The sequence below is a fragment of the Galeopterus variegatus genome, unplaced genomic scaffold (assembly GCF_000696425.1).
Source record: "Galeopterus variegatus unplaced genomic scaffold, G_variegatus-3.0.2 Scaffold1527, whole genome shotgun sequence".
Taxonomy (NCBI): Eukaryota; Metazoa; Chordata; class Mammalia; order Dermoptera; family Cynocephalidae; genus Galeopterus; species Galeopterus variegatus.
In genome coordinates, this window is record NW_007727638.1 from 37,904 (window position 1) to 49,532 (window position 11,629).

Consider the following 11,629-nt stretch of genomic DNA (forward strand, 5'->3'; position numbering starts at 1 on the left):
ACCTGGCGGCTCTGGAGAAGGATTATGAAGAGGTGGGCGTGGATTCCGTGGAAGCAGAGGCCGAAGAAGGGGAAGAGTACTGAGCGGGAGGGGGCTGGCGGCGGTCCGCTCTTCCGCTCTCCTGCCCCTCCTCGGCCCGGCTGCTTTCACATTGTTCACAATTAAAGTTTCTGTATAAAGCCAAGACTTTGTCTGTCTGTCGGGCTGTGCAGCTCTCACAGAGGTGGCTAGGATTTCAGAGCCCACATGGAAGGCAGGTCCAGGCTCTACAGTCTGCCTCTTGGAGTGGTGGTTGGGGAACAGCCCTGCTGCTCATGTTTAAGGAAGCCCTGCTGAAGTGACTTGACCTGAGGGAAATACTCAACATTTCAACTCCAACATGTCAAAGTGTAAAGATTTACTACATTGTAGGAAAACGGAGTTAGGTCTTTGAATTGAATTTGCTATTTTGGGGGCTTCTCCATTCATGCGACATGCTGACTAAAGTGTACAAGCTTAGAACTGGAGTGTGTAAAAATGAAGTCTGGATGGGGGGGTGTCCACGAAATCCCTGAAACTGTGGGTCAGATGTGTAAGGTGAGGACATTTTTGGGGGAAGGGTGTTATTGAAGTTTCCAGGGCATTCATGACATGTGGAAGGTCACAACATACCCATCTTGACCTCACTGTTCTGTGTAATCTGGAAGATAGCAGCACTGTTGGCGGTCCCCGTGGAAGATGTCGCACCTGTCGCTTCCCATAAAGTGTGTTGATGTCTGTTTACAGAAGACCTGGCAATACATATGTTTTCTCTCAGACCTGAAAATCAGGTCCAGGAAGGTGAAGTCAGTGGTTTAAATCTCTTTAAGTTCAGCTAGCTGTGGCATAACCAGGGCCAGCACATAACTCATTCTAAGTTTTTGTGTCTTAATATATTCAAAAAGTGACAGAAAAAGTCTTGATCTGGACCCACAGTTTTCCAGAAAGGTTTATTATCAATTGAAGGAAACAACATGTAGCCTCTCGGGAGAACAGTGCAGCCCCCAGCAGGCCGATGTGAGACAAGTCTCTGCCCTATCCTAGTTGCTGTTCCGAGTGGGGCTCTTCCCAGGCCCGCCTGCCTTGGGCAGCCTGGTAGCACTGGGCTGGCGGGGCAGCCTCTGGCTGGACCCCTCCCGGCTGCTGCGTTCGGCCAGTGCCGGTGCTCCTCCAAGAGCTGTGCTGCCTCTGTTTCTCCCTGAGGAGACATACAACAGCACCGTTAAGAACCAGGGCAAACCCTACAACTGCAACACACATGCGGTATTTGTGTTCCTTGAGCAACATTTACGTTTATGTTTCTGTGAAAGCTGTTTCAGCTGGGGACCCCACGTCAGCCCAGAGTCCTGAGGCTCAGAACTGCTTAAAGGCAGCAATCCCAGAAAAGATGCTCTTGGCAGCATGCAGGAGACCCTCTGGGACATGTCGATGCAAGGAGCAGTTGGAAATGTTTTTTTTTTTTTTTTTTAATCTTTTTTCGTGTCCGGCAACGGATCGCAACCCTCAGTGTCACGCCCGTACCGGACCGGGACCGGGAACAGGATTGCAACCCTCAGTGTTGCTCCCACACCTCGCTCAGCCAGTGAGCGGGAACCGGTCTGTATGTGGGATCCGAACCCTCGGCAGGAGCGCCACCGCGCTCCCAAGCGGCGCACTGTAGCAGTGCGCCACTGGGCTGGCCCCTGGAAATGTTTTGAAAGGACACATGCCACAGGTCCATTCAGGGCAAGGTAAGCTCGGCTGGTTCACAACTGGCCTGGACAGTGGATGTGGTCTGCCCCAACTGTGCCAGCAGTGGCGGGAGGGGCTCACTCCTCATCCTCCATGGACGTGTTCACACTGAGCTGCCCCAATTGACTGTGTCAGGCAGGAAGCATGGCAGTCACCAAATACTGAAGTCAGGTTTCTGATTTTGATTTTGGGATCTCTCTCACATTTCTTTCCTCACTAAGTATTCTGCAAACACAGTGGCCAAGCCTCTTGGGTTTAGCTACCAGCTTTCATGACTGGGTTCCTGCTGAAGTTTGAATGTTTGAGATTTTCCTCTGACCATTAGATAGTCACACTCAAATGAAGACCACTGGTTCAGATATTCCTTAATCTAATTGTTTACTTCTTTGTGAAGATAGAAAGATTTGCAGCCACAGTTGGGCTAGAGTTTTATTTTAAAGGAGTGGCTTCCCCTGGGCTTAGGGCATTGACAACTTCAGCAAAACTGAAAGGACCCTATGGAGGACAGAACGTGCCCGGGGAGCAGGCTTGCGCATGGGGTCACAGTCTGCCCACCTGGAGTGCGGCAGCCAGGGCTCTCCTCCACTCCCATCTGGCAGTGTCTACCCTGTGGGCTCTAACCAGGGCGTGTTCCCTGCTTGAGCCCCAGTGTAGGGCTCCCCAGTGCCTTCTCACTTTTCTCTTGTCCTGACTGAGAAACACAGTGTTTTGACCACATTGTGAGCTGGCCAGCTGTATGTTTTTCTCTGCAGGCTTGAACTCAAGCCTGGGCCTTATATTGCCAGACACTTAAAAAACTTGTTAAGGTTGTTACCTGAAGTACCTAAAGGTCAAACATGTTGCTAAACACATAGAAACTAGATCCACCCCAGCCAAATTCCTTGAACTCTCATATAAACCCCATAACCCAACCCACTCAGGGCAGACATACCTAGGTAGAACACCTCTTGCTGTCCATCAAGAGTACACACTGCTGCCCCCTCTGTAAGTTTCCCTAACACATGCCTTGAGCTGATCACCCTGGCTTTTAGTGCTTCTTTCTTTGGCATCCCAACTGATCCCATCTCAGGACAGTTTGGAGCAGTCCCTGGCAGGAATTCTGCCGCTGCTTTCCGGGCTACTCCAGGCACAGGTTCAGCCGGACAGAACATCCAGCCTCGATCCCAGTTCTTCCCTCGCCTCTTCATTAAGTTTAGTCAAATGGGCTGCAATATGGAATTGTTAGTTATGAGGTGTCTTAGGAGTCAGTTGGGTCACTTCTGTTCCACTATTTGTCACCTTTAAGAAGGAGGCACCTGCATCTTAGACACTGTAGACTCTGGCTCCTCCAGAGGCAGTTCCAACTCACTTTCCATGCTCTCCAATACTGACAACTAAATTCTTCCTAGATTCCTACCGGGGTAAGACAGCCCTCATGAGAGTTTCTTGAGGGGAAAAAAAAAAAAGTTCTTCAGAGAATGAGGACATCTTTGCCGCCTGGAGTGGGGCATGGGGTAGGGAGGGTTACAGTAGTGCCACACTTGTTGACAGCTCATCTTTGATTTCCCCTGTCTCACCTCCTGGGGCTTCACAATCAAGTGCTTCATGCAGATTAGGGGAACAGACAGGAGTCTGTGGGGTGGGGTGTGTGAAGTTGGGCCAACTCAGCCTAACAGTGACTCATGAAAAAGACACAAGGCAGAGAACTGTTACCACACATTCCTTCTGGTACAAATTGCCATTATTCTGGTCCCCATTGACTGGTCAGTGGGCAAGGACCCCATCTCTATGAGTGGATGGGCCCTACCACCCTGTGTCTGCCATAGCGTCTGCTACTGTCCTCCTCTGAGGCCACAGTCCCTCTGCAGGCCAGGCCAGGCAGAATGAGGCCTTCTGTAAGCAGGTGGCCTAACCCCGGGTGCTCAGGTGCCCCACACACTTTCTCCTGGTGAGGGGCATTTCCTGACCTATGTAGAAATATGGCCAAGAGCAGGGCGGGGCTCAGATGTGGCCTGACTCTGAAGCTAACTTTTGTTCAGCCTGCCCCCCACCTGAGCCTCCACTCCTCCCCCTCAGTATAATGACCCAGGTCCCTTCTGGAAACCTGAGAAGGAAGTGTGGGAGTAGAAAAGAGCAAATAATGCTCATCTTTACATATGACAGGGCTGATAAACCCAGAAATGGGAAACCAATGTAACTCTGAGCCACAGAAGACGTTAACATGACAATATAACAACTAAAGAAGACCCATTTATCCAGCTCAATGCAATTCTTGGAACCCCTCAGGAGTCACGTGCTCTGGCTGTAAGTGGGGAGGCCCATTCAGCCTCATTTTATGCATGGACGAGGAGGCCGAGAGGAATGTGGTTCCAGGCCCGAGAATGGTCAGCAGCGACATGAAGGGCAGGACCCAGCAGCACCTGTCAAGCCCAGCCCCCCTCGTAGTGGGGTTATTGGGGTCAGATGGGGTGGAGGGTGGGACTGAACCAAGTGTGACTGCAGGCTGGATGGGAGGGCAGTGGCAACTGATGCTCCCAGGCTGGTCCCTGAAGGGCCCTCTTCCACACCACAGACAGGCAAGGACCATGGAATGTTAAATACAGCCAGCCTCAATCTCTTCATAAATCAGTGCTCCTCCTACCCCTGAAACCAGCTGGTGGCCTCCCAGCATTTTGTGACCCCCCTAATGCAGTAAACCCCCCAAATGCACCATTCTGCCAGCCACCCATGACTTGGGGAGTGAGCCAGACTGGGGTGGGACCCACTGCCATTTGTCTTTGGTGTGGCCTCTGTGAGCCCAACTCACCAGCCCTGTCAATTCTGCAGGGCAGAGCTGGTGGGGAACAAGGATTTGTAAACAGTCCAGCGCGTACAGCTTCTCCTATCCCTTTCTGCCAGTCCCCAAGGGTGGCCTTTCTCCTTTCTTTCTTAGAGAGAGTGCCACCTCGTGGCGACATGTGCTAGCAGGCATTTGTGTTAGGAAGGAATAGAACAGAGGCAGGCACAGAAGAGAGGTGGGGGAACTGAGGAGGGAAAGAGGACACTACAGGCCGTGCTGCAGGAGCGTGCAGCAGCAAGCATGAGGCAGTGTCAGCATCACGCGCGCCACCCCCAGATCTTCATGAGCACACAATCTGTCCTGGTGGCAGCCAATTCGGCTCCCCAAACAAAGTGCACAGCTCTCTCCAGGCTGGCTGGCAGGGTCTAGTGGCCAGAAAGAGTGGGCAGTCAGCACAGACCCGGAAGGTCTGTGCAGTTCACCAGCCAGTACTGCTGCCCTCTCTGGCCAGGCACATAGCAAGGGCCTAATCGGTGCTTCCAGAACACATATAGACCTAGCGACTAAGACAGACATGCAACATGGACTTGCACACGTGCTTTTAACTCTTACAGGAATATGATGTGAGCCACATGTGTAATTTAAAACTTTCTAGTAGCCATGTTGATAAGTAAAAGGAAGTGGAAAATTAATTCAAACATCTTATTTAACCCAAAATATTCAACATATTATCATTTCATCATGTAGCTAACACATAAGTTATTCATATAAGTGTATATTCAAATACACGCTGCAGCGGATTGAATTATATCCCCCCAAAACTCACTGAAGCTTGAATTGTGTCCCCTAAGTTTTATGTATTAGAAACTTAGCCCTCACTGTGACTGTTAAGAGGGTGGGAAATCCTATTATGGTAATTGAAAGGTGGAGCCTTGAAGAGGCAATTAGGTTGTAGGACCATGCAGTAGTGAATGGATTAAAAATGGTGGTCAGGGACGTGGTTCTGAGGGCTTTAAAAGAAGAGGAGAGTCTGTCTCTCTTGCTGGCTCTCTCTGCTTCCACCAACTTGCAATGTAAGACCCCTGGGTCACTGTTGACACCACCAGATGGACTTTGGACTTCCCAGCTTCAGAAACTGTAAGCAATAAATTTCATTTTCTTTATAAATTACCCAGTTCCAAGTATTTTGTTATAAGCAACAAAAATGGACTAATACACATGCAGTGCATCTCAACCACACCAGCCACGTGTGGCTCGTGGCTCGTGGCTCCCGTACTGGACAGCACAGCTCGCATGAGACTCACAGCTTCTGCACACCAACTTCATTGTTATGTGTCCTGAAGGGACAGCTTTTAAAAATGTACTGTTTTCCTGAACTTAAACAGGGAACACTCAACTGAATTTAATTTTCCCTCAGTGACCCCAGACCCTCACCATGACAAGCATTACCCTTCTGTGGTTCTGGGGTCTTTTACTTTCCCCTTCTCTGCCAGACATGAGTGAGTAGTCCTTGCAGCCCACCTGGATGGTCAGGGTACAGGAATCCAGATGACCCCTTTGTGCCTGCTGCAGCTTACAGGGTTATGCCTCTGAGTTAAACTCTGACTCCAGGCCTGGAGCAAGTCCACGCCTTGAGTCCTGCGGGAAACCTTTGGCCACCACACACCAACTGGACCACTCTGACAATTTCCCTTATTTTCCCCACCCCACACACTGTCATTAATGATGTGGCCAGAAGGTCTGTGGACAGATGCTGGAACACATAGGCCTCAGAGATCTCTGTGTCTCATCTAGTGGCCTCTGCCTTTCAGATGCAGCATACTCCTGATGTGAGCCCACATCTGTTCCACTCCCCTCCGCCTCCTCCCCATCAACCAGCCTCCCCAGGCTCTCCTCTGCCCCCACTGGCCATCTCCCCAGGGCCTCCGTGTCCTGTGTCCTGGCCTTCTGCTGCCCAGCCTAGTAGGACCAGGGCCTGGCCTATGCTTCCAGGACTGAGCCCTCGAGGACCAAACTATCCTGTGGGGCCCAGCACTCCATGCCACTCCTGTCCTCATGCTTGGGGCTTCCTCCCTCCTCCCTCAGAGCCCCCACTCATTCACGAGTCACCCCTGATCCTCTGGCCCCCTCTATGCCTGTGCTCCTAGAGCCATGCCCCCACATACCTCCGGACGCTCTGCCCTCTTTTCCTTCCTCCTCCTGCCCTAGTGGGTTGGACACACATGCTCTGCAGTGCATCTCTGCCTTGCCCATCCCCTCCCCACTGTCCCACCTTTGCAGGGCTGCCCTCCCACTCCCACCCCGCTTAACCCTTGCTGCTCTCGTGGCTCTGAAGCCCCCAGTGACTGGACAGCCTTCTCCCATCTCCATCACCGTGTGTTTATCCAGCCACCTCTCCCACTGGACTGAGAGCCAGGCAGCACCCAGAGCCACTGTGAGCAGCAATGTCTCTTCAGTTCTCCCTCCCTCTGGACACACACCCACCGATTCCTCATCTTGGCCTGTAATCCACCCACCCCTACCCTAACCTGAACTTCAGCCTTTCCTCACCCTCCCTGAGGCTGAGCTCCAGGTGCCACCTGGAGCAAAGGTGGGTGATGTGGGGAGGGGCGTGGAGGAAGGTGCAACCGGAGCACCCATGGGATCTTACACAGCCCTGGCTCTGTGTCTCCAGCCTCACTACACCCATGGACACCAGGAAGGTGCCCTCAGCTCAGGAATGAGGGAGGAAAGGGACTCAGTTTCCAAGTGTGGCTAATGGGACAAGCACATATCATCACACGGTGCTGCCAGGAGGCTCAGGGAAGACGTGAGCGTCCATTTTATCCTCCAGACTTCCCATCCAGTAGGGGATGGCACACCACACCGCCTCTTCCCTGCCTCTCGGCCTGGGGTGGGGGCACTTTACATAGCACAAGTCTCACCCACAAGAGATAGCCTCTGGGGTGCAGGAGGTGTTGGTCTCGTCCCCTGATGCCAGCCTGACTGCACGTGTTAGAAGTACTGCAGTAATAAACCAAGCCAGAAATCGCTGCCACAGCCCTGCCCTTGCAGCTCAAAGTTGCTCTGGCCTCCCAGGGCCTTGGAAACAAGAGAAAGCACTACCCCCCCCGAGATAAGCCAATAAACGCGACCTGCAAAAGGAGAGAACAGGCAGCAAGAGAGCCGGAGGGAACCGGGGGGCCCGGGAGAGAGAGGCGAGTGCGTGGCAGCCGGGCCGTGGAGCAGAACTGGAGAGGCCGCAGGCTGCAGGGCTGAGGAAAAGGAGGGCCTTGCGGGGGGGCTACTGTTCCTGGCAGAGAGAAAGGAGGCCTCTGGAGGTCAGAGAGAGACACAAACAGAGCAGACAGAGTGTGGGTCAGTGAGCAGACAGAGCGTGGGTCAGGGACACAGGTGCCCCGGGCCCTGGCACTCCCACCAGAGGGGCCCAGCCTGCCCTCCGCCCCTTCTCAGGATGCCTAGACAGGTGTCCTCGTGCTTCCAGGCAGGGAGCCAGCCCTGGACCTTCTTCCATTTGCCTGGGAGGTTCTGTTGCATTTCAGAGAGTTTTCCAATTAGCCATCAGGAACAGAAGCAACATGCAGGGAGGATGAGCTGGAGCAGGGACGTGAGGCTCCACCACGACATACTTTTGTCATCAGCATCTCCTCATCACCAGTCATGACTGTGAAAGTGAGGAAGCTCCTCAAACCTGTGCTCTGGGGTGTCCTGCACCTCAGCCGTCTGCACTATGGGAGGAGTTCTGCATGATCTAGAGCAGCTAGGGGCTACCACGTTGACCCCCCTCTTGCAGTCCTCAGAGGGAAACCAGGCTGGCCAGGCCCCTGGGCAGGCCCTGGGCGTGGGTAGACTACAGGGGAGGAGGTGGCAAGAAGGCCTCTCTGTCTGCCCGGCTCCCTGAGCATTTCCCTGGAGGCTGTAATTCCTCGAGGACAGGGACCAAAGCTGTTATCCCCGTGTTTGTGGAATGAAGGCCTCAGAGAAGAGGTGACAAAAGGCTGGAGCAGATGCGCCTTAGCCTGCTCGGACCACTCTGGGGCACCCACTGTGTGCCCACTCGGTCTGGAAGTGCACTCTCAAGCATGGGAGCAAAGCCGGGTACTGAAGCCAAAGGGACGAGCACTGGATGGCCCTGCAGGTCCTGGGAAAAGACCCACGGACAGGCCTGGTCATTTAGGGCTGCACCTGCACTGCGCCGCGCCTGTCATCCTCCCGCTCCCGCCACCCGCGGCCACCACCGGAGCTGGGAGCTCCGGGCCCAGCTCTGACCTCGGGTCTCGGGCACGCTTGAGGTGGGCAGAGACACGGCCGCAGCGTCCGGGGGCTCGCTCGCCAGCCTCTGCCCGGCACACATGGACTTGAGCATCTGGAAGACGGCGAGGGGGGCCACGTTCAGCTTCAGTAGGTCCACCAGGATCCTGGCGAGAACAAATGCGGCGCGCTGTGAGCCCTCCCGCCGACGGACAGGCCGGCGAGGGCGAGGGCGGGCACACCTCCCCGAAGACCCTAACAAGGGCGGGGGGCTCTTCTAGACCAGCGGGCCCAAGCCGGAGTCGCCGGGAGAGCAGGGGTGCCTGGGGGTCGGCGGAGAGCGAAGCTCCCACCCGCGCCCGCTCACTTGAACACGTCGGGGTCGATGGCGCCGCCCGCCGCCTGCGCCAGCTCGTACAGCTCCATCTCCTCGGCGCTCAGCACCTTCTTCCGCCGCAGCGCGAGCTTCTGCATGGTCGCCTCCAGCCCCGGAGTCGCCCCGGGCCGGGGGCCCGGCGCCGCCATCTGCGCGGCCCGCGGGAAGGAGTGCGGCCCGCCCGCGCCCTGCCCGCCGCCCGCTCCCACAGCGCCGTCTACCGGCCGCAGACCCCCGTTCGCCTCCTTGACGCTCCAACGCCGGACTTCGCAAGCAGCCCCAGCCGGGAGGGCGGCGTCCAGGGCCATTTCCATAACATCATTAAATCTCCCGACATTTATTGAGCCCCTTCTGTGTGCCAGGCGGCGTGTTAGGCGTGGGGGATGCCGCGGAGAACCACAAAAGCCCGCTCAGAGGCGATCAGGTCTTCCCGAATAGACTGCATTGGTCCTGTTCGCCTAAGTAGCAGCACTCAGTGCAGTGCCTGGCATACAGCGGGCACTCAGTGAAACCTATTGGATGAAGGGCATTCGATATAGTATGTAATTGTTCCGCACCGGTTCCTCACGAGGGGGCGCTCCTCGGGGATCCTCATAAACGGCCTCTGCTTGCGCGCACGCGCACTACTTGCCGTGGATAAGGTGAGTGAGCTCAACGAAAGGAGCGCAGATATCGCCAGTGCGCATGCTCATTTAGCGGTGGACCACCCCGCCGTCTCCCACCCGGCAGGCCTTCGCCTTGCGCACGCGCCTTTTGAGGTAGCGTCCCAAAGAGGTAGGGGCGCTTTTCCCGTCAGGCCAGGGAGGGGGTGGGGGGGCTGACGCCGCGCGCAGTTTGATGACGACATTTCAGCGCCGAATGGCCGAATGGCGGCTTCCATCCCTGAGACGAGCAGCTCTGTGGGTCCCACAGGTGAGTGCCGGAAGCCGCGCGCGAGACAGCCCCGCACCCCGGCGGCATCCTCGAGCCTCCGCCGAGTTCATCTCCGTTCCTCCGCCAGCCCCGGGGCTCGGCCGGGGCCCCGGTCACTCTGCCCAGACCGGGCTGGCGGGGGAGCTGAGGGCCCCGGCTGCACCCTCATGCCACCCTCCTGGGCTATGCCTTTATGCCATCTGCCCGCGCGGCTCGAACACCCCGTGCCGTTAGGTGCTTGGCTAATGTTCGTTGAAGGAGTTGAAGGAAGGAGAGCTTCGAGTTAAAGTTGAGCCTTGGGTTTAAGCGGTGTGGGTGGAAGAACAAGGAATGGGTTCCGGCTCGACATCTCCCCACGTGTGTCTCGACTTCTCCGACCCTTAGTTTCTCCGTCTCTAATAGGGGGGTCCCCCAGCCACTTCACAGGACAGTTGTGAGCAACAAACAGGGGACATGCTGCAGCTTCTCGTAGAGCAGCCACTGGGAGGCCTTGGCAGTGGCGTGATTTGCTTGTCATGATTCTCGTTGGCTGAGGGCTGCCGCTCTGCGCACACACTCACACTCTGCATCACAAACATACTCAGAGAGACACTTCACGCAAGTTTGCACATCACAAAACCCCCCAAACACGCAAACTCAGGCATGTATTCTGCACAGAATCTTTATTCACAGCTTCCCTACCATGTAGGATACACACACACGTGCACAGCTACACATTTACTCTTGCACACAGAGATGCACACTTACCTTTGCACACACACAGTGGTACACATCTGCTCTGACACTCACGCACTCACAAGTCTCCTGTCATTGCCTGTGCTGTCCTCACCCTATCCCCGAGCTCCCGCCTGTCTCCCTTAGGGAGCCATGAGCCCCTGCAGGACGGCGGTCAGGGCATTGAGCATGCTCTCCTTTTTCTCTAGGGGAGAAACCCACCTCTCAGAGTGCACCCTCATGCCACCCTCCTGGGCTATGCCTTTATGCCATCTGCCCGCGCGGCTCGAACACCCCGTGCCGTTAGGTGCTTGGCTAATGTTCGTTGAAGGAGTTGAAGGAAGGAGAGCTTCGAGTTAAAGTTGAGCCTTGGGTTTAAGCGGTGTGGGTGGAAGAACAAGGAATGGGTTCCGGCTCGACATCTCCCCACGTGTGTCTCGACTTCTCCGACCCTTAGTTTCTCCGTCTCTAATAGGGGGGTCCCCCAGCCACTTCACAGGACAGTTGTGAGCAACAAACAGGGGACATGCTGCAGCTTCTCGTAGAGCAGCCACTGGGAGGCCTTGGCAGTGGCGTGATTTGCTTGTCATGATTCTCGTTGGCTGAGGGCTGCCGCTCTAAAAGAAACTCCCAAATAGGGTCCGAGGCAGATCCAGAGGAAGGGGATGTTGAAGGGGTGGGAGGAAACCAATGCTCGGTGCACAGCACGCAGAGGGGTGTGGTGGGGGAGCATGGCCGGGTGGAGTCAGAGATCAGGGCGTGTAAGAAACACTGCCCTCGGGCCGGCCCAGTGGCGCACTGGATAGTGCGCCGCTTGGGAAGCGCGGCGGCGCTCCCGCCGAGGGTTCGGATCCCACATACAGACCGGT

At 55.5% G+C, this 11,629-nt stretch overlaps 1 protein-coding gene across 1 annotated transcript; it reads right to left on the minus strand.

Moving 5' to 3' along the window:
* Nucleotides 1–949: 949 nt before the first annotated feature.
* On the minus strand, nucleotides 950–9,659 carry MZT2B (mitotic spindle organizing protein 2B). The gene is made up of 3 exons (XM_008577509.1): nucleotides 9,126–9,659; nucleotides 8,777–8,925; nucleotides 950–1,216 (listed from the first exon to the last, which is right to left on the minus strand). The coding sequence occupies exons 1-3, from the start codon at nucleotides 9,446–9,448 to the stop codon at nucleotides 1,059–1,061; spliced, it is 630 nt and encodes a 209-aa protein (XP_008575731.1). The 5' UTR covers nucleotides 9,449–9,659; the 3' UTR covers nucleotides 950–1,058.
* Nucleotides 9,660–11,629: the final 1,970 nt, after the last annotated feature.

Coding starts and splice junctions, on each gene's coding strand:
- MZT2B (XM_008577509.1), bottom strand. CDS start 9,448: ATGGAAATGGCCCTGGACGCCGCCCTCCCGGCTGGGGCTGCTTGCGAA. Junction 8,926..9,125: donor ATCGACCCCGACGTGTTCAA/GTGAGCGGGCGC, acceptor TGTTCTCGCCAG/GATCCTGGTGGACCTACTGA. Junction 1,217..8,776: donor AAGCGTGCCCGAGACCCGAG/GTCAGAGCTGGG, acceptor ATGTCTCCTCAG/GGAGAAACAGAGGCAGCACA.